We start from the raw sequence: 27,502 nt of genomic DNA, 5'->3' as shown, positions 1-27,502 counted from the left end.
AATGTTTAATGTGAAATAAAGTGTGTCTGGGTAAAAGGATGAACTAAAATGAAGCAAACTGCATTCTCCAGGAACAGCCTACTCCATTCACATGGAGACTCAGAGGAGCAAAAGTGGCCGTTCTGAAGGGGCCCAATCTGTGGGTGTCAGTGGCCACCAGTGAAACCTGATGCCCTCTGGCTGGACGGCTGGACCTTGGCAGTGGGTGGTACCCACCTATGGAGGGCACAGCACAGTGTGAGGAGCACAGGCTGCCAGCTGACGGCCTGGGCTCAATGCCTAGCTGAGTGGACCTGGGGTGGGGGGGCCCTACACCTCCGTGGTGTAGTTTCCTCCTCTGTCAAAGGAAGGTCAGTGCTAACACCTGACTCACAGGGTTGTGATGGGGATCAAATAAACTCACATTGTAAGAGAGCACCAGGCCTGGCGGCAAGCACTCACCAAGTTAGCTGTGTTAGGGATTTGGCTGAGGAAGGCCAAGAAAGAAAAGATTTCAATGTCTGCCCGCTCATTTGGATGGAGCTCAACAACTGTCATTAGGTTGATTTACATCTTAGAAAGTGACATTTCTTGCACGCTGGAGTTGGTGGCTTGACAGTCAAGGAGAAGTACGGAGACACGTGGCCCCAAATCTGCGGGTTGAGCCTGTGTTGACAGCCGAGGGTCCTCCGGGGTAGGGCACTTGACCTGGGATCTGTGAACTTGGATGGGAAAAAAATTATATCTCTGTCCTCTAACCTCTAATGGAAACTTAGCCTTTCCTTGTAATGTGAGTGCAGTCAACAAGCCACAGTGCTATTACCACATGGGTGGTTCTATTACTAGTAGGAGCTGTGGGTGTCTCCATCCATATTCCAGTTGTTAGAGACATCTCTCAGTAACACTTACATTTATCACGACATCAAGATTGTGGTAATTATTTCACCTGCTGCTAGACCTTGCTATTTACCGTGTGGGTAAGGAAGCACATATATTTCTGTATCACAAGTCTGTTTTCTAAATATTTGGATACCTGTATTTCAGAATCACTGGTTTCTTTCATAATCCCTAAGTACTTTATTTGGGGCACTTAAAACTGTTATTCTGGGAAGTGATCCATAGGCCTCCCCAGATGTACAGGGGGGTCCGTGGCACAAAAACAGTGACTGCCCCGTGCTCTGGGCTCGGGGGCACTTCCTGTCCCTACCCCACGGCTGTAGGGGTTACTACAGGAGCTGGACGTCCAGGCAGGCCAGCTTTGCCCACATGCCTCTCTGAGACTTACCAGCTGGGGTCTCTGGGGAAGAATCTGCACCCAGCCGCACTTGGGTTCGGTGCTGTGTGGGGAAGATTACAGGATATAATGTTGGGTAATGACCGGTACAACCACCCCCACCGCCCCGCTGCTCACCGTGGGCCAGCTTCCTTTTGCTCCCTGTGCTGGCCAGGATGACAGGGCTGAGAGGAGCTGAGCAGTGTTGGGCTGTGGTAGCAGCTTCCTTCCCCATCTGTCACGTGGGGCTTAGGGGCTTGGCTCCTGTCCTCCGGAGTCTTGGGTCACATGGCCCTCCCTGTCTGCCCTTTGAGGAGCCAGGAGCAGAGAGCCAGCATGGACTTGGGGGCCAGCATGCTGAGAGCCCTCCTCCTTCTCCTGGGTAAGTGAGACGTGCAGAAAGGGGGCTCGTGTTACTCTTTTGTGGCAGGTGGGTGCCTCAACGAGTTGGAAACTGGGGCATGTTAGCCCATCAGGGCTCAGTCCCTAAAGCACTGAGCCTTTGGACAGATGGCTTTTCTCACTTTGAGGGGACAGTAAGCAATGCTCTTGTCTGTTTCACTCTAGCTGCAACTTACAAATGCTTCCGGGACAGTGGAGAACAGTAAGTATGGGCTTAGGACGTAGACAAATCTGGCTTTAAATCGTGGCTCTGTTGCTGACAAACGGAGCAAGCTTCTTAGACTCTCAGTTTCTGAACCAATAAAAGGGAGGATAATAATGTTTACCTTCTAGGATTGTGTGAAAATTAAGTTAAATTTAATAGAGTCAAATCAAAATAATTACATAAAATGAGAAAATGTAGGTATGGAGATGTTTTTCTAATGTTAATGATGAATCAGTCTTTTTATGGAATAAAGTAGGCTCTTAATTACCCAGAGGTATCTTTGTTTTTTAAAGTCATTTTTAATCCTGTGATCACAACAAGGAAGAAGGGAGAGAGGCAGAGACTAAGAGAAAAGCAGGGCCAGATATAGAGGGAGAAATATCAGGCCAGAGAAACAGAGAGGAAAAACTCAAGAGAGACAGAGATCAAGGCAGAGTGAGGGTTAGAAATACTCATAGGTACAGATAGAAAAGGAAAGAGTCATACAACATTGCAAGATCCCCATTAACATCAACTGTTATTTCTTAAAAAGACAATGGATGCCTGTGTTATACACAAAGATGCTCTTTCTCAGAACTTGCACTGAGTCAAGACTCAGAGACAAGCACTCTGCCTCTAGATTTAATATTCTGTCTCTGGAGCAATAGCCTGTATCCTGGACATGGATGAAATTATTCCCATGGGGAGGACTCTCTACGAAGCCTGCACCAAGCCCAGGGAAGAAGAAAGACCCTGACCTTTGGGAGTTAGTATGTCAGACAGACGGCAGCCTCGGCATCTATCGGTTTACACGTGGAAATCAGCATGTGTAATGAGTGACAGTGGCAGTGACAGGATGGTTAGAACCAGCAAGCCAGAACTAAGGACGTGCAGGGCAGATAGTGCAAAGTGTACCCGGTAAATGGCAGAAGGTGACAGAAGTTCTAACCCTTGTTTCTGCTTTTGACCTATGTAGGTACACAAACCACTCTGCCCTGGGGGAAAAAGTTAAATTTAAGAAGCCCAATGAAAAAAATGTGCAAATTATATGAACAGGCAATTCATTGAAGAATTACAAATAGATGATAAACCTTTAGAATGCTCAAGCTCACAAATAATAAAAGAAATAATAACATCCAACATTCTTGAGTGCTTCTGATGAGCTGCGTATTCTTCTATATATCCTGCTCAACACTTTGTATTAGCCCATTCGGTCCCCACACAACTCTATGAAATAGGTCCCCCTATTATCTGCATTTTATGGATGAGGTTTTAGTTACTTGGCTTTCAAATACTATTAGTAGTATCTGAAAGAGATAGTAGTGATTAGGCATGTGCGTTCAGCTCTAAACCCCCTGAATGTTAACTCTTGCTCTGCTATTTACCAGCCCAGAGAGCGTAGCCGGGATCTTCATCCTTGTGCTCAGTTTCCTCATCTGTAACTTGGGGTTAAAGATAGTACCAGCCTCATAGGTTGAGAGATTTCAATCTATTATCACATTTAAAGCATGTAGCCAGTATCTAATGTGAGGTGAGCATTCGCTATTCGGGATACCGAATTCTCTGAAGACAATTTGGTAATTTGTAGCAAAATATAAACTGTTCACAACCTTATACCCCAAAATTCCACCTCCAGGAACTTACCCTAATGAAATAATAGGGTAAAAGCTCCTTAAAATATTTAACAGGATGCTATTCAGCACTGCTGACCACAGCGAAAACCAGAAACAAGTGATTACCAGTCGGAATATGGCTAAATCAATTATGCTCTAATGTTTCCAACAATATCCAATAAGTTTAAATGAAAAACTTAACTTTCTCAGAACTGATATGGATAGAAGATAAGAGACAAAGTGATAGTTACAGAGTTATAGTTATGTAGTTATACTTTGCATATGTTTTCCTGCCTTTCCAAAAATTGACTGGAAGGAAATCTAGCAAATGGTTAATAATATCCTTTAACTCTTTTTAGGAAATAGGATTACGGAGCATCTTTTAGTTTCTCTGTATTGGAATTTTTCATAATGATCATATGTATTCTTTTTTTTAAATAAATTTAAAAATAAATTATTAATTAATTAATTTCTGGCTGTGCTGGGTCTTCGTGGCTGCCCGTGGGCTTTCTCTAGTTGCGCCGAGTGGGGGCTACTCTTCGTTGTGGTGCACGGGCTTCTCATTGCGGTGGCTTCTCTTGTTGTGGAGCACGGGCTCTAGGTGCGTGGGCTTCAGTAGTTGTGGCACGTGAGTTCAGTAGTTGTGGCATGCGGACTTCAGTAGTTGTGGCTCCCGTGCTTTAGAGCACAGGCTCAGTAGTTGTGGCACATGGACTTAGTTGCTCCGCGGCACGTGGGATCCTCCCGGACCAGGGCTCGAACCCATGTCCCCTGCATTGGCAGGCGGACTCTTAACCACTGCACCACCAGGGAAGTCCCTGATCATATATATTCTTAATTCCAATAGATAAATTTCTGTGAAGAGAAAAATAACACAACAGCCTGTTGAAAGACGTAAGAAAAAATTGTGCTTTCCCCTTTATGGACTGGTGATAGGGACCTGGGGATTATCTAGTGTGACCTGCTAACAGGTGGCCTGTGAGGTCAGGTGACCAGGCAGGTCACCCCAGGGCGTATGTGAGAACTGTGCATGAGAGGGCTTTCAGGGACACAGTCGGGAAGAGGGGCATCTCCACCTTGTCACCCCGGTGACGTCCAGGCTCTTCTGGGACCCGGGAAGAGACCAGGTCCACTATTTCCCACACATGGAGTAGTTGGAGAGTTTTTGAAAAACCAGTTCTCGAATATTTTGAAATTATTTCTAAAACTTAGATCAATGTAACAAACATTCATGGACCCAACATCCTGAATTAACACATTTAAAAATTTGGTTGTTCTTTTAGATATCTGTATTTCAAAGGAGATGGATAAATCAACACATTCATCAAAGACACAGAACACCAGAGATGGAGTTAAGCTCTTTGGTTCACCTCCTCTGTCTTGTTTTCCTCTCTCCTTCTCCAGAGGAAGCAGCACCCCTGCTCTGACCACGCTTCCTTCCTGTGTTGTTTTCCAGGTGTTAAAATGTTGACCTGAATGCCACCTATGTTAGCACAGGTAACATCTGTGTCATCTACCCATTCTGAGCCTATGAATCAGGTGTATTCGTTTTAAAAATCTCTATGATTCTGTTGAAACACCATGTCATAATTTCGCTATTCATTCCAGTTCTGACTGAATTTAAGTTGTTTCTAACTTTTCTCATGACGGCTGTAGCTGCAATGAGCCTTCTCGGTCCCACCTCCTAGAACCTATATGCAGCTGTTCCCTAGGAGGCACACCTGGAGGGGAGTTACTGTGTCATTTGTATGCGCAATTCTACTCTTATTGGAACTGTTCTCCACCAGTGAGGTCTGGATTATCTGTCCCGCTACAGATTCAGTGATACTCAATATTGTCAGATTTCTCATTTTTTTTTCGCCAATCTGAGTAGTAAAATATTACTTCCAAGTTTTTAGGCTATGTGTTCCTGATCGCTAGTGAGAAGAACCATTTCCTGTATACTTATCCGACAGGTTTCTTTTTCTGTAAACTTCCTGCTAGTTTTATTTCGTTATTGTTCTCTTATGTATTTTTTCTGGATATTAATTATTTCTTTGTGTCATGCATTGTAAATATTTTCTCTTAGTATTATTGCTTTTCTTTTATGTTTGTGGCATCCTTTTCTCTGCAGAAGTCTCTAAATGTGATACAATCAAATGTATCAGTCTTTTCCTTTCTGTATGTTTTGTTTTTCTCTCTTGTCTAAGAAACATTTAAAAAAAGACTTTAAAGTGGTTGCATTTTTCATGGTTAGGTCTTTAATTTATTTGGAATTTATTTTTGTGTATGGGCTAATTTTAATTTTTTCTATATGGAACATTAATTGTCCTATCATTTATTTAATCATCTTTCCTTTCTCTCCTGCTTTGCAATGCTTCTTCTATACCCATCTCGCCTATGTTTGAACTATTCATGGGCTTCCTATTCTGTGCCATTTTTGTATCTGTCTGTGTTGAGTCATGTCACACTGTTTTATTTACTATAGCTTATGCATCTTGATTACTTGTAGGTAACATCCCTCCTCCTCCATCTCCTCCTCTTCTTCTTCCTCCTCCTCTTTCTCTTCCTTCTTTTACTTCTTTTGTGCCTTAAACTCATCTTGGCTCTTATCATGCCCTTACTCTTGCATGTAGAGTAATTGCACGCATTCCTTGAAAGCATCATAAGCCCACTTCCTGAGATCTGATTCTGGGTATGGTGCTGCTCCCAGCACCTCTATGTAGACCTCATTCATTTCTCACAAGCAGCCCACAAGGTAGATGCTCTTATTACCATAATCATCATTATGCCCATTTCATAGATGAGGAAACTGAGGCACATATCAATACAGTTGCTTACCAGAGGTCATGGAGCAGGTAAGCGAGAATGGTGGGATTCAAATGGAAGCATTTTGATGCCCAAAGCCTATATTTTTAGCCTGTCAGTCAAGACTAGGAAGTGGTATCATCATGCAAAAACTGACATGACTTTTCAAACTGTTCTTTCAATTTTTTTATTTCAAAATAATATCAAACCTAAGAAAAGTTGCAAGAATAAGAATAGTGCAAAGAATGTATGATTTGCTGATTTCTTAAACAAATTACCTCATTTGCTTTATTATATATTTTCTCTTTCACTCTCTCTCTCTGAAGATAGGGAAAAGATATGATAAAGCAAATGTGGTTATGTCTATTCTGTATTTATAACCTCTATCTATCTATATGTAAATATAGCTATGTTTTTATAAAACAAATGAGGATATCTATTATATATAATAGATATGATATATATGTATATATACATATATACAGAGAGAGACAGAGAGAGAGAGAGAGAGAGAGAGTGAGAGAGTTTTTTTCCAGAGCCATTTGAGATTAAATTATACACATCATTTTTTTTTAAACCTACTAAATACATTAATGTGTATTTTTTAAAGACTGGAGATAATCTCTCACATAACCACAGTCCCAGTACAGTTATCAACTTCAGGATATTTAACATTGACAAATACTTTCACATAATCTATCATAGTGCAATATTTACAGGGGACCCAGCAACATCCTTTGCAGCTTTCACTGCGTCTCAGCCAAGGAGCCAGTGGGGAGGATCAGATGTTTCGTTTGGTAGCCATGTCTCTTTAACTTTCTTTGACCTGGAACATCTCCACAACTTTTGTTCACTGTTTATGACACTGATGTTTGAGAAACTTCCATCCCCTTTTTTTCATGGAGCATTCCTCATTTTGGGGCTTACTTGATATCCTAGTGATCGGATTCCAGGGCTCCCTTCCCCACCAGAAAACTCCGTAACTGATCTTGTGTCCTCAGGGTTTCACATTGGGAGGCGTAGGACAGCTTCCTGAGAAATGCTGATGTACTTCTGACATAATGATGAAAGACTTAAACTAGGTTTTGGGTTATAGTTGTCACAATTCTAAATAAATTATTTGCCACTTAACTACTAACCAATCAATATTTTAAAATTTTGTTAAAATATTGCTCTAAGAAGAGCTATTGAAAATATCTGGTGAAATTTCTAAGCATTTTATTAGAGGTTTGCACCTTCCTTTTTAAGAAGCTGCCGTATAAAATATTCCTATAGACTGTAATTCCCACCAAAAAGTCAGCCATCTGTCTTCATTTTAATTCCATTGGAAAGCTCCGTTGAAATCTATGTATTATTATAATCATGATAATAAAAGAAACATAATATCACTTTAATTATGTTCCAGTGCCTAAAACATTCTTCACTGAAGGAGCCAGAGTGATTGAAGAGAGCAGAGGCTTTTCTCCCCCCTTAATTTATAATGAAAAGATGGCAGAGGCCGAGGTAAAGAGAATTAAATTCGTTTTTATCTTACAAGTCAAAGTCATCACTTTATTCCTTGGCTCTTACTCCCTGAGATCTTTGTAAGAATCTTTCCTGACAGCTTTTCCCCTGTTTCAGATTCCTGCCAAGACAATGGTTCAGAATTGTGTGGTGTGTGGATTCCAGTGAGAAAGCATTCCTGCTGTATTATTTCTCTTTGACTGTGTAACAAATTGCCACAAATATAACAAAAGAAACATGCACTAGGGTCTTTCTCAGAAAGTCAGCAGAGGGTAAAGGAAGGGGCTAGGCCCCCGGAAGGCAAGGAGAAATTTCCTGATAGAGTAAGAATTCTCTTCATGACTTTTACCCATTTTCTAATTCAATTGCTTGGTTTTTTTTTTTCTTTTCTATTATTACTGCAGAATCTTAAGAGTTCTTAATATATTCTGGACTTAAGTTCTTTGTCAAATATGTGATCTTCAAGTAGTTTCCCTCAGCCTCTAGCTTGTCTCTTCATCCTTGTCACAGGGTCTTTCACAGAACAAAGTATTTAATTTTAATTAAGTTTAATTTACTGATTTGTTTTTCTTTTATGGATCATGCTTTTGATAGCGTGTCTGAGTTTTCACCAAGCCCTAAGTTTCTAAGATTTTAGCTTACATTTTCTTCTAAAAGTTATTATATTTTGCATTTAAATCTATGATCCATTTTGAATTCATCTGTGAATTTAAGTCAAGGTAATTTTTTTCTTCTTTTTTCTTTCTTTCTTTTCCTCCCTTCCCTCCTCCCTCCCTCCCTCCCTTCTTTCCTCCCTCCCTCCCTCTCTTCCTTCCTTCCTTCCCTCCCTCCCTTCCTTCCCTCCTTCCTCCCTCCCTTCCTTCCTTCCTTCCTACCTTCCTTCCTCCCTCCCTCCCTCCCTTCCTTCCTTCCTTTCTTTCTTCCTTCCTTCCTTCCTTCTTCCCTGCCTCCCTCCCTCTTTTTCTCTCTCTCTCTTGCTTTGTTGCTTTCATTCTCCTATGGATATCCAATTCCTCCAGCACCATTGGTTGATACAAAGATTCTCCCTCTATTGAACTGATTTTGCTCACTCATCAAAAACCTGTTAGTCGTACTTGTGTTATTGATATATTAGAGCTTTCAGTCTGACATTTCATGTTTTGATTTCTGATCGTTCTCTGTTTTTCGTTTCTCTTTTTCCTACCTTCCAGTGTGTTACTGGAACTTTTTTTAGAATTCCATTTTGATTTGTCTGTAGTGTTTCTGAGTATATTGCTTTTCATAGCATTTTGAGTGGTTGCTCTAGGTATTACATTATAAACATAATGTATCACAATCTACTGGTGTCAACATTTAACAGTTCACGTGAAATGTAGAAATTGTGCTTCTGTGTCCCTTTACTCTCTTAAATATTTCTTCTACATATACTGAGAACTGTATCAGACATGTTATAGTTTTTTAGCTTTAGCTGTTAAACAATTTAGACATCTTAGAGGAGAATGAAAATCTGTTTTATTGCCACATATTTTTATGAGCTGTGACAGACACCAATGACTGAGCCTCACCTGACCTCAGGCCACATGCCGCTTCCAGGGGGAACCTCAAGGCCCTCAGCCAGTTTGCCTTCCCCTCTCTACCTTTCAGGATCCTCTTATGTGAGTTTTTAATATAATATCTAGCGTGTTTTGCTATACTTAGTGCGAGCAATAGAGAAAAGTAAGCCTATCCCATCTTCCCAGAACGGAAGTCTGAAATGAGTTTTTAAGAGCCTGGGGGAATGGGTGATTTGGAGGAATGCTTTTTGGGGAGGGGCTCTGGGCTACCTAACATCTCTCAGACACACATCCCTGATCCTAGAGACTCCTGAAGGGGAGACATGCCCTGTGAGGTGACGGCAGGAGGTGCGACCTCGGCAGAGTGTCTGTCTGTGGGGCAATCCCCCGGTCCTTGCACACTGGGTGGGAGCTACAGCCAAGCGGCTCAGAGCCAGAGATGACCTGGCTGACACGCTAATCAGCAGACTTCTTTTCTTTTTTTTTATTTTTTATTTTTTAACGTCTTTATTGGAGTATAATTGCTTTACAATGGTGTGTTAGTTTCTGCTGTATAACAAAGTGAATCAGCTATATGTATACATATATCCCCATATCTCCTCCCTCTTGCATCTCCCTCCCACCCTCCCTATCCCACCCCTCTAGGTGGTCACAAAGCACTGAGCTGATCTCCCTGTGCTATGCGGCTGCTTCCCACTAGCTATCTATTTTACATTTGGTAGTGGATATATGTCAGTGACACTCTCTCACTTCGTCCCAGCTTACCTGGCCCCCTCCCCATGTCCTCAAGTCCATTCTCTACGTCTGTGTCTTTATTCCTGTCCTGCCCCTGGGTTCATCAGAACCATCTTTTTTTTTAGATTCCATATATATGTATTAGCATATTGTATTTGTTTTTCTCTTTCTGACTTACTTCACTCTGTATGACAGACTCTGGGTCCATCCACCTCACTACAAACAACTCAATTTCGTTTCTTTTCATGGCTGAGTAATATTCCATTGTATATATGTGCCACATCTTCTTTATCCATTCATCTGTTGATGGACATTTAGGTTGCTTCCATGTCCTGGCTATTGTAAATAGAGCTGCAATGAACATTGTGGTACATGTCTCTTTTTGAATTATGGTTTTCTCAGGGTATATGCCCAGTAGTGGTATTGCTGGGTCACTCACTCCTAAATTAAACCACTCGTGCTTCCTCTTTAAAGTCACGTAAGCATCTCTGTCACACCCAGATCCTCATTTATCCGCCAGAATTGCTTGAACTGCTCCTTTTATTAAATTTGATTCCATTAAATAACCGGCTAATGGTTCTCAGTAAGATGAACTGGGCTCACGCTCTCCCTCTTGTCTGAATGAAACAGATGAGCAGCTGGGGAATTTCTGCCTGGAACCTGGCTGCACCCACCCCAGAGACCTGTGCAAACCCTTGGGCCACATCATCAAGGAGTTGATGTCCAGGGATCGAGGTGAAGGACTGGAGCTGGGCCCATGGGCTATACCACGTGGACATCAGGGCTTTCTCTTATGTTAAGGAAACAATGTTTTTCACCAGACTCTGCTGGGACACAAAATAAGTGAGTCAGGCCCCAACCTGAAGGCGTTGACAGTCTATGGAGAGGACAGTTGTAATGTGGTGGGTTAAGTGCTGAGATGAAGGAACATGGAAGGAAGGGAGGAGGAGCACCTTGATCCAAACTAGGGTATCCAGGAGGGCTTCCTGGAAGAGGAGCTTTGCTGAGAGCAAATTGCTTATGCCTCTGCCTGGCTGAAATCCTTCAGCAGCTTCCCACTGCTGCAAGGACAGACAAGCGTTTATGTGGCCAAAGGGCCTCCCTAGCCCTGTCATGTGGCCCATCCCAGGGCTCCTGCTCCCCAACCCCATGAATATCCATCAAGTTCCTGTCCAGTCTCCAGGCCTCCTCACGTATTGTCTCTGTTGTGTGGGATACGTGCCCTCCCCAACCCCAGGACCCCAGAGATGCTCTCCCCCAGTGCTCCTCACAGTTCTAACAGCATTCCTGTTTCCATGTGTGTCTGTTTGGGTCTCACTCCATCCCACACTGTCACCTCGGTCAGGGCGGGGATCCAGTCTTGCAGGCCGCCGCTCAGCTCAGGCCCAGTAACTGCACTTGTTTGAGTTGATTAGTGCCTGAAGTAGAGGCTCAGATTCTAGGAGCCAGTCTGCAGGAGCTGTGAGCAGGGAAGGATCTGGCTGGCCCAGGAGGGCTGCGGGGAGGGCAGCGCAGGCTGGAGAGGAGTGTGAGGTGAGGCCGGGAGCCGAGCGCAGGAGGGCTGGGTGAGCCTCAGGAGGAAGCTGGTCTTACCCTGAGGGCGTTTTAAGCAGCCCTGGAGGGAGAGGCCCCTGGCCGGTGTAACAGGCAGGCTGGCGGTAGGGAGACTTCCCAGGAGAGAGAAGACAGGCTGGATGTGTCTAGGGCCTCGCCAGCAGGGTCCACGCTGGCTTCTGAGGCCGCATTACAGACTCACGCCAGCTTCCCCACTGGAAGCAGCGTGTGGCCTGAGGTTGGGGAGTGGCTGAGGTGCCAGGTCTGTCACAGCTTGTGCCACAGAAGACAGTGTCGGACGGGCAGGCCTGCGACTGTGAGGCAACAGCCCGGGACAGCTAAGCTGACCCAGGGAAAGCTCTGCAGAAGCTCAGAGAGGGCCCATGAGGCAGCCTTGCGGTATGAAGAACAGAGCCCCTTCCTACAGAGCTGTAGATGAGCCCTAGTCACTGAGCCACATGACACATTGTTACGAAGCTTTAGTCAACCTGGAGCCACTGTGACCCTGTGTGCTGGCCTGAGACTCTTCTGAGGAGCCTGGCCAGCCCAGGTTCAAAGCCCAGAGCGCTCCTATTCAGGTGTGTGACCCAACAGGACACGTCACCTGCTGGGGCTTCCCTGTGAAGGGAGAACTGTGGTCCCCAAGAGAGGCCCCCGGCCCTACCTGGCTTTAGGGGGCCCGCATATCACACACACGTATCCAAATGCAAGAATTTTTTTTTTTAGTCTTGTCAGAAAGTCTTTGAAAGTTCTGGAACTGGATCAGCACACGGATATAAGGGAGAGGGACTTGTATGTGTGCTGGGCAGCTGAGAGTGAGGGGACAGGAGCCACAGCTTGGCGGGGGCTAGAAACTAGAGAGCGAGCGAGGGGCTGCTTTTAGTTCAATGACCAAGGGCATTCCTACGCAGACCCAGCTCCCAGAGAGCTGTGCTTCCTCCGTCCATTTGGTGCTCTAGTTTGGGAAGATGTCTTAACACTGCCCAGGAGTTCAGTGGGGAAAGCAAAGTGTTGGTTAGTGGGAGGCCCCTCGGGGCGTCAGACTGAGCCAGGCTCCATCCCAAATCCTGGAGGGTCTGGTCTTTCCAGGAAGCCCAGGCCAAGCCCGACTTCTGCCTGCCCTGTTCAGAAGACCTTGGCAGCCCTTGGGGCCGTAGGCAGGGCTGAGCTTCCCTCTCCAGAAGGTGATCCCTGGGGAGTGGACTGCAGGGCCTGCCGGGAGGTGGCAGGGGGAAGTGGGTTGGACCCCGTGTGTAGCTTGATCTATAACCTTTAAATATTTAGATTAGTGGCATGCCCTGGGTTCTGCAAATGTTGGAAGCGGCCTTTAAAAAGATAATTATGGTGGAGACGCCCAACACAGACCTTGGCACACAGCAGGGCCTGATGATGGCAGCAGATGGCTCGGTGTTGCCAAGCTCCCCCGGCTCTCACTGGCTGGGTGTGGCTTTTCTCTGCAGCATCATGGCCCCTTCCCCGAGGGCCAGGCCACCTGTCATCCCACAGCCCCACCCCCTGGACACATACCCCCCTCCGCCAAGTCCCCGAGGACTCCTGAGCGAAGCTTCCCAGAGGCTGAAGAGCACAGTATGAATATTGCATGAATAATAATAACCCACCACTTAGCGGTTATGCAACGCTTTCCTCTTGCACGATGCTTTACCATCATTAATTAGTTATTCTGCACTGTTTCCAGCCTCCCCTGCTCTCCCTGCAAAGGTGGGCCCTGAGACTCGCTCCTGAAGACAGGCCTTCTCTGGTCCGAAGGGCCTATGTTGAGTGGGTGGGCTGTCCCCTAGATGGAATGCCACAGCCTTCTAGAGGCAGAGACCTGGGACCATCTCCCTTCTGACCTCAGCGCCCCTCCAGAGCCGCCTCCTGGTATGCTCTGCCCCTGCCTGTCCCTCGTCCCCTGGAAAGCTGAAGACCCCATGTCAAGCGGTGGCTGAGTGCTCGTGGAAGACGGTTCCTGCCCTCACTTCAGTCTGTGCTCCCGCCAACCTGTGAGGGGATCCTCGCAGCCACGCTCCGTGTGTGGCCGGGAAGGCTTCCCATGGGCACCCCCGTTGCTGAGAGGCCAGCGAGCTGGGAGCCATGAGGGGTTCCAAGTATCATTCCTTCCCACCCACCATGGGGGCATAGGTAAGTTTCATGCCCTCCCCAGAGACATTCAAAGATGAGCGAACCCCTCCACTGGTGAGTGTAGAGTTGGCTGGGTGTTCCAGCTGTGGGACCTCTGACCCCGGCCTCCCTGGACATCACCGCCCACCCCACCAGGGCAGCCCCAAGCACCTCTGACTCCCTCGAGGTTTCGGCAGCTCGCCTGCCAGCTGTGAGAGCATTTACATGTCACCACTCCTGGCCAGCACGAACCTGGGGCTCCGTAGGGGCCCTGCCCCTGTGGGAGCACTCCCTAGGCCTAGAGCACCCTTGGTTCCACCTTGGGCCGGAGCTGGCTCCCTGCCTCCAGCCCCTCCATTAGCCTGGAAGGGTATTGCTCAGTTTGGCTTCTGTAGCTGAGTGTTTTAATCCCAGTGTGTGAATCTTTAAGAATTAATTAGCAAAGATTGCTCAGGAAAAACAAAGTGGGCATAAGTTTTGATACCGTCTGGTCACCCACCATTATTGTTTTCCTCTTAATTATGAGGTTATTTCTAGAAGCTGGAGTCATTTTCCCTTGCATTTTGTTGCCTTGAGTGGGCTCCTCCATCTTTCTGGTGGCCCTCTGTGGCCTCCTGCTTCCAGCTCCTGTGCAGGGCGGCCATGTCCTGGCTGCCTGTCCCGTCCCCATCCTCTGGAAAGCCTGGAGAGCCTCAGTTTACCTGTGCCCCCTCGCTGCTCTGACCCACTGAGCCAGCTTCTTTATTCCCAAGCCCCTGCACCCCCTTGGGCCTCCTGGCCTTCGCTGGCACCTCTTCCTCTGCTGGGGCACCTTCCCTACCTGCCTCCATTCCCCCTCCCCCACCATCTTCACTGGCTCCTACTTGTCCTTTTGTTTTTAATTTAAATAGTGCTCACTCCAGGGGACCTTCTTGACGCCCCCAGGCTGGGTTAGGTCCCCCTTGGTCCTCCTGGACGCTAACGGCTGTGTGCTTCCGTGTGTTAGCAGGGACCCCCTGCATAGAATTCCTTACTCACTGCCCATCTTCCAGGAGCCAGGGCCCACTGCAGGCCGGGGCCTGGGCAGTCCTGAGCTAGGTTTGGGAGCGAGTGCTCTGTCTGCCTCAGTGTGCTCTCTTGCCATGGATGGGGATCCATGGAAACCAAGGCGCTATTCCCAAGCTCCCAGGCCCATCGTGGAGCCGTCTTTGCTTTGTTCTCCTGGATCTTCTGTTTTCCTTCTGCTTTCCATCTCTCAAACCTGTGCAGCTCCGCAGGTTTGGGTTCTGCCCCAAGTCTAGGTGCTGTCACAGGAAGAAAGGAACGCCAACAGCTGTGGGAGAGGAGTGGCAACGTCCTGTTTACTTGAAGTTTGGCAGTTGCAGCTTCTTTACTGAGACCAGAAGAGGGTATTGAGGAAGAGCAATTTCAAGGTGGTTTCTAGGCTTGTGAGCAAGGAGCCTGACGTTCCTGCAAGTCACAGCCATGTCAGAGGAAGGCTGTAGACCCCAGCGCAAACCCAGCAGCTGCTGGGAGCAGGGCTGCTGCATAACCCAGGCCAACTCAGAGTCTGGCATCCTTCTCAGGAGAGGACTGAAGCCTCCATTCTGTATTTGGGCCTAGTGTGCCTAATTTCCAGCACCAAACAGCCCCAGGGCGGGGCAAAAGGGCCAGGTCCACCGACCTTGTTTTTCTGAGAAGCAGACCCATCGTGAGCTCTGAAGAGGGAAGGGGTTGCCAGCACCCACAGCCCCCAAACTAGCCCAATTAGAGAAGCGTGCCCTGGGTTCCACTGGGACCCCAAGGTCAGCCTCCATTGCAAGGAGGCTTCGGGACAAACAGGCAAAAGAAAGAGCTGTCTATGTGTCAGGGGCTGAAGGCCCCATTTTCAGGTGAGAAGAGTGAGGCCCAGGCTCAAACCACAGTGTGAAGCATAATTGGGCCATCCCCTTTCTCTCTGCACTTCCTTTCTAATCCTCCCTCCCAGTGGGATCTGGCTGTGTGGTACTTGGACCCGGGGCCTCAGGTGCATCCACACTGATGGCAGCCACATGTCCCATCTGTGTTCCACACGTGTTCTACGAGTGTTCCTGGTCTCAGAGTCTTAGGAGCAATGCTGTCACTAGATTTGTTTCTCTGTGGCTGAACTTTACTTCCTCCTGAGTCCTGTTATCATTACAAAATTGATTTTATCACTGCAAACCACTTCTGGTTTAACAGTAATTTGGGGGTAACTTTCCCATCAGTTCAAGATTCTCCCCCTTTTACCTTCTGCTTGCATCTCCCAGGAGGAGAAACTAAGTTCCAAGGAGTCTCACATGTCATCCTGGTCCTGGGGAGAAACGGCTCACTTGGGCTATCTGAAGTGTGTCCTTCATGCCACAGAACACCCTTCGGGGGCAAGGGTAGGGGTGTGACAAGGTTGCGGGGGGATCCTGAACTGACAGAGAGGAGGGGACCTCCAGAGGAAGTGGCTTTGTGCTATGTCTTGGAGGATAAGAGCTTTCCATAGGGACAAAAAAGGTATTGCATTAAAAAGCAGCATGTGCAAAGGCCCAGAGGTGCACAGGCCTTGCTTAACTTGCAGATCCTAGTTGGGTTTATTTGAGGCTGTGCTGTGAGCTCCTCGTTCACAGCCAGCACCCTCTGCTGTGTGAAGGACTTGCCACCTAAGTCATTAGGATGCTTCTGATTGCAGGTGATATTTACGTAGCTCAGATAAGACTATAAGATAAAGAAGGTGTTTCCTTATTGAGGGGGCTGAGAATTCAAGAAGAGGTGCTTCAGGCACAGCTGGATCCAGGGGCTCAAAAGCCATTTTGGACTTGGTCTCAGCCTGACCCTTTTCTGTGGAGGCTTCAGTCTCAGCAGGTTCCCTCCACCCCGTGGGCCTCCCTCGACCCCTCAGTTACCAATTCCAGAAGGCACTCCTCTTTCTTAATATTTTCCCCAAAGTCCCAGAGTTGAGTCTCACTGGACTGAGTTGGATCACCCCTTGACCAGTCCCTGCTGACAGGAAGAAGTAATACCTGATTCATCAGGGATGGTTCACAGGTCCGTCCTGGAACTGGCCTCGAGGGAATCACAAGGAAGTGGTTCCCCACAGGAAAGCCAAGGTGCTGCCTGCAGCCGAGGGGCCAGGAAAGGTGGGCAGGCAAGTGTGGCAAGGCCAGCCCACACACCCCCGTTCAGACTTTCTCCAACTCCTGGGGGCTGAGGTTTGCAGGAAGATGCCGGACATCACCCACGACACTCTGATCTTTTCTTCAGTGTAAATCTTGTCTCCCTGTCACTCTGCAAGCTCCTTCACGGGGGACTGGGGTCTTGGGTTGCTCTTGGATCCCCCTGGTCACCAGGGCCACGTGGAGCACAGTGGCAGGTACTTCATTCCTATGTGTGGATTCTGTTAGAGGAGGACGGATGCCTTTTCTAGACATCTGAAACCCCTTCCTCGAGTTGAGGACATTGGAATTTATACGATCTAAACTTAGGAGCTATTCTGTAATATTTAAGTTTCAAGATGAAAATGTCCAGGCATCAATTGACAAACACTTAGGGCAGCCTCTCCCTATTTTTAGGTCGGATACTTATAGAACGACATCTGCGTGCATGCACGCCCACTGCCCCACAACTGGAAACACACAGCCTGATTCTGCCCAAATAAGGGTGTCGAAGAGGGACAGCTCCCATGGAGGGTGGACCCAACAGGTGTGGACAGCACGGGAGGTCTGATGGCAGGGATGGGCTCTCAGCGGGTCAGATTCCAACTGAGATTGGGCAGGCCACCCTGCGTCTTCCCCTCACTCTCTGGAGCAGGCCTGCTGCTGTCTTCCTCTGAAGGCTGCCCCCCACCCCCGTACTCGGGGGGAGGGGGACGGAGGGAGCCTCCAGGCCTCAGGACTATTTACTCTTGCAGGAGATTCCTTCCTGTTGTGAAACCACTTGCAGAGAGCAGGCTGTGCTCTGCAGGACTGAGGCGGGAGGGGCTGCAGAGAGGGGGGTGGGACACTGGCTGTTGTGCAGGGAGGGGCGGAGTGTCAGGTCTCTGTCAGCAGCATGTCCGAATGGGGCCTGAGATGGAAGGGCGACTCTAGACTCAGAGCTGGAATAGTGCCTTTTTGCATCTTAGCAAAAGGCACCATCCTCTGGGCAGGGGTAGCCTCAGGTGTGTGGCTTGGTGAGAGCTCCTGGGCCCGATGTGGCACACATGGGGACAATGTGGGTGGAGGCCCTGGAGCCTCAGCAGGCCCATCTAGAGGCAACCCCCCTGCTCTCTGCTCTAGGCAGCAGCAAAGGCCATGCCCTAAGACCTTGGCTCCTGCCCTCTGCACCTGGTTCAGTGTGGACGGTCCTAGCCAGGAATGCCGGTGGTCAAGCCAGATTTGGGCAGCACTGTGCCTACTACAGCCCTGTGAATCTACCAGTCAGAGGGTCCCTGCCTGCCCCCCAGGACCCCAGCCTTGGCACTGCCAGCCCCTGCTCAGCCCCCTTGGACTGTCCCCTGGGTTTGAGAGACTGTCCTCTGGATGCTAAGCTCCCAAATCATGTTTGCACGAGAGAACCCAGAGAATTTCAGCAAGTGCGGCGTGGCTTCCTCATGGGTCTCTCACAGACCTGAACGCAGGAGCAGTCAGGAGGCTTCTGGCTGTGCTTGCAGACCGGCCCTGCTAGGGCCATCCATCCTCCAGCTACTTGGCGGCGCCAGGGGAAATCAGCGCTGGGGACTCGTAGGGGTCTACGGCCCAGGAGGGACTCCCCCGGCTGATGACCCTGGCAGGAGGCAGGGGTGTGGGCAGCTGGGCACAAGTGTGCTTCTGACAGATCCTCATCCAGGGGCTCTGAGAGCACAGGGCGGAGCTCGGGAGGAGGGCGGCACGGAGGATTTCCCTCCCCGAGGAGGGGAAAGGCTGCCGCCGAGTGGCTGTCTGGCTGGCTAGCAGGAATTACCGGGATGGGCTGTGGCTGGTGGAGTGCACAGCGAGGCCCACGGCAGCTGTCAGGGCAGCAGCCCCGTGGAGGGCACTCACTCAGTCTCTGACCTCGGACCTGAGGCCCGGGAGCCTGTTTGGGGCCAGGGACTAGGGGCAGCCTCCCACCTTGGGGCGGACCCAGGATGGAGCGTGGAGGGAGGTGTCTAAGGGGCCTGACCCTGTTGGGAGTGAGAGTGGGTGCTGGGCTGAGCCTAGGATCCCTGCCAGGGAGGGGCAGAAAGAGCAGAGCGTTCAGGATGATGCCTTCGGTCGGTAAGGCTGATGAAAGATGCTGGGCAGCTTGGTGAGGACTGGGGCCTGGTGCTGTCGCCGAGGCCAGGGCCACGCTTTTCCGGACGCCAGATGTCCTTTCTCCCCTTTCCTTCTCAGCCCGCCTGTCAGTGGTCTGGGCTTCTCCGGCAGAGCCTACGTGTGTGTCCCACTGTCCCCATGTCTCCTTGTATCTCTCTGGCTCTCTGACTCTTTCCATCTCGCTTTTTCTGATGTGTGTCCTTTCTTCTCTCTCTGTTCAAGTTTCATCTTGAGCTCATACAAAGTTTTTATGCTGCATGATGGTCAGAGAGATGGTCACCAGGGGAAGACCCCCCGAGGGGGACCCAGGAGAGATGTCCGTGTGTGAGGGGGGCAGGGGAGAGGCTGTCCCTCAGTGGGCCTGGCCTCATGCACTTGTGCCTGCCCTGCCCCGTGCCCTGTCTTCCTCCCAGTAAAGGCAGTGCAGAGCAGACTGGTGTCAGAAAGGCCCCAGCGTGAGCACACAGCACACACAGCTCTGTGTTTCTGGCATCAGGCCGGAAGTCGGCTGCATTTGGTGGCTTTAGCAGCCCAGCCCTACCATGTGTGAAACACAAGGCTTTGTCCCATCCCTGCAAAGGTTTACAACCTGACTGGAGTGGCAGGATTAAGGTGAAGAATTAACGTAAAGAGACAATGAAGCTCAATGGGGGCTTCAAAGAACTGACAAAACCAGGGTCATATTGTGTTGTGAGGTGTGGGCGAGTGGATGGGCTCCACGTGGGCCTATCAATGACAGAAGTCACCAGATTTCCAAGAAGACTTGTGATTAGAACAAGGCTGTGTACTTTTGCTTCAGAATCCTCCAGCTTTTTCACCACCAAGTGAGGCCACCAGAAAACCCCTAAACTCCATTACAATGGTCCCTTCCCCACCAATGCACTCAGAGTGAAGATGTCCTCTGTGGAGTGTCAACCCAACCCCTGGGCAGCACTGAGCATGGTCAGCAGACGTGGCCATGTGACATCTTGCTGCTTTGGTGAGCAAGTGCTTCAGTCACCATTGACCTCCTGGAGGTCAGGACTCAGGAGGTGGACCTCTCCTGGAGCTAAGCTGGGGAAGATGTGGTCTCTCTCAATGAAGTCACCTGCTCTCTTTTAGGAGAAACAGGGGTGTTTTTGCTGCTTCTTGCCTTTACCTGGAAGTTTGAACCCGAGATTCAGGTTTGGGCCTCACCGTCTACCTGCGCCTGCCTCAGCCCTCCAGGCCTTGGCCTTGATGGTTTTTGCATCATTCTATTAGTTAGCCGCCTGGGATTTGAGTTTGCAGGGCATCACGGGGCTCTGGGTATGGGTGGCAGGGCTGCCACTTTCCACTTCTCTTGACCCTTGGGCACATCAAGAAGTCCTCAGTGCCCGGGTTCCTCACTCATCAAACGGCAGTGACGACTGTGCCTGTCTCACAGAGCTGTCGCTGTGACTATTAAATGTATTAATGCAAGTTCTGCCCCCTCAGAGTAAGTGGCCAATTAATGTACACTTCCCTCTCCAAAGCCCATGGCTCTGCCTTAGCTTTTCTAGGGCCCATCTTCAGGGATCAAGGCCCAGTTTGTGAGCCACGTCTCCTGTCTTAAGGTTTCGAGCCCAGGCTAGAAGACTGAGACGCCCCTTGCAGCATGCTCTATTACCATCGTCCAGTCATTCACCAAATGTCTATTAATATGTGCCACATCTTCTTTATCCATGCAACTGTCGATGGACATTTAGGTTGGTTCCATGTCCTAGAGAGGTGGGATAGGGAGGGTAGGAAGGAGGCTCAAGAGGGAGGGGATATGGGGGTATATGTATGCATATGGCTGATTCACTTTGCTGTACAGCAGAAACTAACACAGTATTGTGAAGCAATTATACTCCAGTAAAGATCTATTTTAAAAAATGTCTATTAATACCTCCTGTGTGCCAGGCACTGTGTCAAGTGCTAGAGGTAGAACACGCCACAGGGCACTGTACAGCTCCGTGGAGAGACCAGCCAGGAGACGCATCAGTGGGTTAATAGCTGAGAAGCTCTGAGGACAGTGCCTGGCACACAGCAGTGCCATGTAATGTTCTTAAATAAGTGGTGTGGGCACTTACGATGGGTAAGTACAGCCGCAGTGGAGCACCCAGAGGGGCAGCTAAGCCAGGTGTGGGGCATCAGGAGGAAGTGACACAGAGCTAAGATGAGATGGAGGATAAGAGGGGAGAAGACGGGGCTGGGCAGAGGGCGTGGCCCAAGGGCAGCCGGTACCGGCCTGAGTGCGGAGCTGGAATCAGTGCAATCTGGCTGCAGTGAGAGGGTTCCTGGGAATGAGGAGGAGCCTAAAGAGGCAGGCAGCTCGGTGCTTTGTGACCACCTAGAGGGGTGGGATAGGGAGGGTGGGAGGGAGGGAGACGCAAGAGGGAAGAGATATGGGAACATATGTATATGTATAACTGATTCACTTTCTTACAAAGCAGAAACTAACACACCATTGTAAAGCAATTATGCTCCAATAAAGATGTTAAAAAAAAAAAAAGAGGCAGGCAGGGGTCACAGTGTGGGTCTTAGAAACCGTGTTAAAGAGCTGGTTTCACTTTAACTGCACCTCAAAAAAATTGTTAACCTAAAAAAAAAAATCACTTATAAAACGAGTGGAATAAATAGCAGTCTTCTAATAGGAAAAAAAGAAGGATCGGGTTTAACTGAACTCAGCGGAACCTCACTCCTGCTTTTGCAGGGGACTCTAATGTCCCAGCAAGGCTCCCAGACACTCCATGGCGACCAGGAGCCACCTCTGTGCTCCTGAGGGTGGTAGCCCGGGGGGAGGGCTTCCTGTGCTAGGCTTTCCCAGACCTGCGGGAGTGGGGTGTTTGGGGACAGCGCCCATACCCCCCAGGCCTGATCTTGGCCAGAAGTTCTGTTCTAACCAGACTCTGGGTTTTCTGTCTCCGCAGATGTTGGAGCAGCTCAAGTGTTCGCAACGGGCCAGCCTGCTGGGGCCGAAATTGGTAGGTGGCTGCCCAGCTGATTCTGGGCGCAGGGCGGAGGGGCAGGAGGAGGTACCCCGAAAGGCCCGGGCCGGTGGGGTGTCCTGGTACGGTTTCCTGCCGGTCGTCATGGAACCAGGGCAGTGTTCACCCGCAGGCCTGCCTGAGTGGCTAACACGGCTGCATCCCGGGGGCGTGGTGTTGCAGGAGAGCCTGTCCTCGAAGGGGACGTGAGTCGTCAGGGTCGCCTCCATCCACACTCTGTGACTGCGGCCACGAGCCCGGGACAGCAGGATCTGCCTGGCTTCCGTGGCCTGGCCGGTGTCTCTCTCCACACGCATGGTCCCAGCCTCTCTCCACCTCAGGGCTCAGCTCACCAGACACAGTGCCGCTTGCATGTCACCTCCTCTGGGAAGGCTCTTGGCTCCCAAACTGGCCCGCGCCAGTCACCTGGCACTCAGGTGAGCTCTCGTCTTCCGCTGCTGACCACAGGCTCCTCAAGGTGGTGCCAGGGACTCATTCATTTGCCTTCAGCGCTCAGCAGAGCAGGCAATCAGCACACACTCTACAAGGGAACTGATGAGGGAATAAGTGAGGAAGGCTACAGGAGGCCAGAGAAGCGAGCCATCAGCCACTTGGGAATGATTTCCACAGCTGAAGGGACCATGGATGGAGTTCCAGGAAGAGGAGATGGGGTGTGGGTGGAGGTTCAGGGAGGGGATGTGCTCCCAGGAGAGTGGGAAATTAGGCCGGCCTCAGTGAGTTGGACTGTGGAACGTTAAGGACCAAGTGAATGACTTTGAACTTCATCCTGATGTAAAGGGAGCTGCGGAAGACCTTTGCAGTGTGGTGACTGATTGAAGCCCCTTGTTCAATTCCTCCCTGCCCTTCAGATATCAAATACGCCATCACTGGGATTGCTGTGGGCTTCGCCATATCGGCCAGCTTCCTGGCCCTGAAGATCTGCACGATCAGGAAGCCTTTGTTTGATAATGATTCCTCCGAACAGAGAAGCACTAACGTGGGCTTCAGTGGTAAGGAAATGATGCTCAGCCGCATCTCTGCCTTTGCCTGAGGCAAGACCTGACCTGGCCAGTCACCTGGCGTGAGGCTCTGAGGGCAACACTGGCTGGAGAGAGAATAAAAAACATGGGTTGAAAAGAAATGCAGCGACCTCTCTGTGTCTCTGTCTCTGTCTGTCTCTCTCTGCTTCTCTCTCTCTTTCTGTAGTTTTCCATTTAGTCATTCTTGAGATTCCTAAGAATCAGCTTTCCTGCAGTAAAGGTGGGGAAGGGAGCTGAGTTGGCTTCAGACAGTAATTTCTATTCTTTTACTCAAATAGTGTGATCAGATGAGATGGATCCCGGGAGGTGAAGAGGCGGCTGCTGGCACGGGTGGGTGGTGGGGAGTGTGGCTGGCACTGCCCACCTGGGCCAAGTTGCACTTTTTTTCATAAATTGGGCAAGTCCTACACTGAGAAGCGCTGAGCGTATCCTCATGATCCAAACAGAGCTGGGCTTACGTGAACCCAGCGTGGTGCTCCACATACCGTGGCAGCCATGGAGAGGTGCATCCCATGCAGACGCTGAGCACTCAGTTTGTGTTTTGACAGCAAAATGTAACATTGATTCGCACCCCTTTTCTCTCAAGGTGGGACCTGCAAAATCCATTCCCCGTATAAGACTGCTTAATGGGATGGTGATGCAGTTTTTCAGAGGATGAGGAGGAAGGACCCTCACCATGTATCTGGAAAATATGATTATTACCTGTGAAGATGTGCAGAGGGGGGCAGAGAGGGGAGGAGACAGCACTCAGGAGATTCCAGCGTGTCCAACTGCACAAGCAACTTCGTTGGTCATAGGTGTTCACTTGCCATTGATTTTGTATCACGAGGAATATGAGGGGAGAGAAAAGTCTCTTCATCACACAGCAGGAGATGTTCTAGATCTCCTAAGGGCAAGAGAGCCCGGGATCTGCAAGGAGGGGGGAGGAGAGAAACGACTGGCGGGGGTGGGTGGGTGGGTGGTGTCTCTGGGGAAGCCTCAGTTTCACCCGTGTGCTGGGCTAGAGGGCTCAGTGAGGGACCAGATGGAGAAGCTCCAACTGTGCCAAAGGGGAGGGGGCAGAGCACTCAGCCCAAGACCACCACCCCCCCCAGTGACCCCAACCCAGGGAGCCTCTCAGCAGTGCCCAAGTCAGGTGGCTCCGACCCCTCCTGCCGGCCTGGCACTGAGTGAGCTGCATCACCATCGCAGGGCCCCCTTCCTAATGCCCTGCTTTCTCTGTTTAGACAGCATTGAGCTAAAGAAGAGAACTCCAAGGTAAGGTCGCTGCCAACTTGTGACTGGTATTTTCCCTCCTGTTTTAGCCATCCTGCTCCGTCGTCTGACACCTTAGCTCCTTTCTCCAGTTTGAAACTCTTCCTAGGGAACTAAGATGCACCACACAGCCCCCTCTTCTCGCTCTCCCCTCCTTTGGGCAGTGGGCAGGTGTCATCTGAGTGGGCAGCCCACAGGGCATGGTAGCCAAAGGGAGCTTGGGCTCCCTTCTGCTCACTGTGGGTCAGATTTTGCCCTACCTCCTGCTCAGAGCCATCCCAGTGCATCCCCCGCTCTCAGGATCATGTCCCCAGCTCCTGCCATGTCCCAGTTGGGAAACCACATGTGTTCTGCCCCCAGCTACCTGGCTTCCCTGCTACCACCCAGCCACACTACTCTTCCGCATAGAGCCTACGTGCTCCAAGGACAATCCTACCTCAGGACCTTTGCACTTGCTCTTTTGTATCATATGGAGTGCTCTGCACCCAGAGAGCTGCAAGCTACTGCAAAGGCCTCTGGAACAAGGATCTGAGTGATACCAAGGAGGCAGCCAGACCCGGGGGCTGAGTGAAGGTGCAGGTAAATCCAGAACAGCCAGCGTTTGTCGGGGTGGGGAGGTCCTAGCTGGGGGGTGCCCTTTGGGAGGTAGGCGGCAGAGCAGGTGTGGGCAGTGGGCTGGGGGTGTGTGTGTTGGCGACTACCTTTTTGAACATGGTAAGTCTGAGGCTTCTGGAGACTTCCAAGTAGAGGAGATGTTCAGTGAGTGTCTGGCATTCAGGACAGACGTCTGGGCTGAGACAGGGTGGTGGGCTTTTAGAGGGATGCAAAGCACGATCTCCCCCTCCAGTGCTTCCCTGGGACCTGGGGCTTGGTAAGTACAAAGTAGCATCTCTTGAAGAAATGGGTGGATCTGTGGATGAAGAAGAGATGGATGTGTGGTATGCGGCCGTCAGGGGGATGCCCTGGGGATGAGCTGGAAATGGATTTTTTCAAGACTTTCACTTTCTGAAGGATCTGCCTTCCTTCAGACTTTCCAGTTTCTGGCAATGATTTCTGAGCGTGAGGCCCTAAAGCATGTTTCATCAACTCTGTCTCCAAGCATTGCCTCCCTCTGTTTCTGATGCTCATTGTTTCTCTGTCTCTTTCTGTCCCGTCTCCTGTCCTCCCCCTCTATTGTCTGTTTGGCCACCCCACAGGGGCCTGGACTGGGGGAGACAGGTGTGATTAGGGTGACCATTTACCTTATCATCAAATCAGGACTTTTTGAGAGTGGAGAAGAGACACTACTGTACTAATAATAGTGTCAGGATGATGGGCGTAAACCCATGCTGTCCCAGGAAAATCAGCCTGTGGTCATCCTAGGTTTGGGAGGCCTGGGAGGCATGGTCTCCAGGTCCTGGGGTGGCCACACAGCTGTCCTCTCACTGACAGTGTTACCTCCTCTTGCACCCAGGGCTCTCACGGAGGGGGGTAGGTACCCAGCTCCAGGGGATTTTGGAAACGTGTGGTGGAATTGGGGGCATTTGGGGCTGGGGTAACCATGGATGCCATGTGTCCCATCTCATACGCACATGTTCACACACACACCCAGACCCAAACTGGCTAAGTTGTCCCATTTCTCTTTCCAGAAGAAACACGCTGAACAGCTCCCAACTGTCACCAAATCCATGACCCACTCATGCAGGAAAGTAGAATTCCAAGTCAGCCAATGCCCCTCCCTTTCCCCGCCCTAAGGGCCCTTCTCCCTGGGCAGCTCTACCTTCTTCCAGCCCTTGGGGGATTGGTGTAATGACAGGTTCCCCTGAGCGTGCAGCTGCCACCACTCGCCAGGAGGGCATCCTCGTCCCAGCTCACCCAGGGCAGCGCTCTGACTTCTCTCCCACTATAGAATCAGGGCAGACTGGCCTTTACCAGGGGTTCTAACAGGGCTTTTGGCAGCCTGGGTCAGGGGAGGCAATGGACTAAGTCTGGAAGGATGAGGAGGAGTAGCTCTTGATGGCAGGGGGTGAAGGGACCTGGGAATGCATCGATGAACCCCAGGCTCAGAACCTGCATTACCTTTGGGGGCCTTTGGGGTCTCTGGAGTGGGGAATGTAGGATAGGGGTCAGTTTTGGGTGGATGTGGGCGGAGACTCTCCCCACAGCATGGTCTCAGGGGCCCTCTGCTGGGTGACTGAGGCACCCTGGCGTGCGGCTGCGGGCTGCTGTGGCCAGCTCTGGTCCTGTGTCAGAACAGTCAAGTGGACAGGCAGAGATTCTGGCAGAGTGATCTCACCACCCACGGTGAGCGATGCTGTCTTGACCATCCAAACCGCCCACACGCATCAGAGGACACTTTGGGTTAAGGCATCGTGCTTTGGAAGCTCCAGTGCCCCTGGAAGTTTCCAGAACTGTTGCAAACCCTGATTCAGGGACATCTTAGTCATGGAATTCACAAAACTGAAAGATTTCACAATGCCTAATGCTTAATCCTGGTCCATGTGTACATGCATATGTGCGTGCTAGTGGGGGGAGGGGAGGCGATTATGTGATGACTCCAAATGAAGGCCTGACACGCACATGTGTGTGTGTGAAGATGCTGCTGTGGACAATACAAAGCAAACCAATTCAAAAGCATTGTTGAACGAACAGTCACTGTGCCTTTACGTTCTTACATATGATCGTGTTCGGGAGCAGCTCCGCTTTGTATGTTTGGATGTTCTGAATTATTTTGATACACTGGAGCTGTAGGAGATTTCCATAATCCAGGCGAGGTGGCTGCCGTAGTCATTCAACAGTAAGCATTGCCAGAGTGAAGTACAGGAAAGGGACCGTGAAGGGTGCAGGAGGAAGGCAGGGTGCGGAGGAAAGGAAGGAACGGATGAAGGATGGGGAGAGGCGGGTGGCTGGGAGTTAATGGCTGGACGGGAGTCCCACCCCCATCTATTCCCCCACCATGTGCAGGGAACTGTTCTCAGCATGTATCACACCAGAGCTTCTCTGCACAGAAGGGAGCACAATTCAAGTTTCCAAAACTGACACTAGATGGAGTCAGGCTGAGTCGGGAAGAAGTTAGACCCGAAAGAAAAAGCAAAGGACAAGCAAGCCATTCTCCTGTAGCAGAACTTTGCCCGTACTTTCCTTCATCTAGGAATGACTTAGTGAACATCCTGTCCTTCTGTTTTGCATGTTAAACCTCGACTTCTCTGAAAGGTGAGTTGTAAGAGTGATGGATCGCTCTTACTGAAAGGAGGAAAGGCAGTCCCTCCCTTGTCCTGCGCTGGCTGGTGTCTCTCCTGCACGCCCCCCACAGGAC

The 27,502-nt window shown here is 49.9% G+C and overlaps 1 protein-coding gene across 1 annotated transcript; it reads left to right on the top strand.

The window, feature by feature from the left end:
* Window positions 1–1,555: 1,555 nt before the first annotated feature.
* Window positions 1,556–26,012, top strand: TMEM273 (transmembrane protein 273). Its single transcript, XM_068547892.1, has 6 exons — window positions 1,556–1,634; window positions 21,857–21,910; window positions 22,783–22,923; window positions 24,180–24,210; window positions 25,661–25,677; window positions 25,942–26,012. Exons 1-6 carry the CDS (start codon window positions 1,589–1,591, stop codon window positions 26,010–26,012), a joined length of 360 nt encoding a protein of 119 aa, XP_068403993.1. The 5' UTR covers window positions 1,556–1,588.
* Window positions 26,013–27,502: the final 1,490 nt, after the last annotated feature.

This window comes from Eschrichtius robustus, chromosome 7 (assembly GCF_028021215.1).
Source record: "Eschrichtius robustus isolate mEscRob2 chromosome 7, mEscRob2.pri, whole genome shotgun sequence".
NCBI classification, from domain to species: domain Eukaryota; kingdom Metazoa; phylum Chordata; class Mammalia; order Artiodactyla; family Eschrichtiidae; genus Eschrichtius; species Eschrichtius robustus.
This window is presented reverse-complemented; position numbering and strand designations above follow the sequence as displayed.

What these genes read in the sequence shown, in the direction of transcription:
- TMEM273 (XM_068547892.1), top strand. Translation starts at nt 1,589, where the DNA reads ATGGACTTGGGGGCCAGCATGCTGAGAGCCCTCCTCCTTCTCCTGG. An exon ending in GCCTGCTGGGGCCGAAATTG is followed by an intron (nt 21,911 to 22,782) that starts GTAGGTGGCTGC and finishes CCTGCCCTTCAG; the next exon opens with ATATCAAATACGCCATCACT. An exon ending in CACTAACGTGGGCTTCAGTG is followed by an intron (nt 22,924 to 24,179) that starts GTAAGGAAATGA and finishes TTCTCTGTTTAG; the next exon opens with ACAGCATTGAGCTAAAGAAG.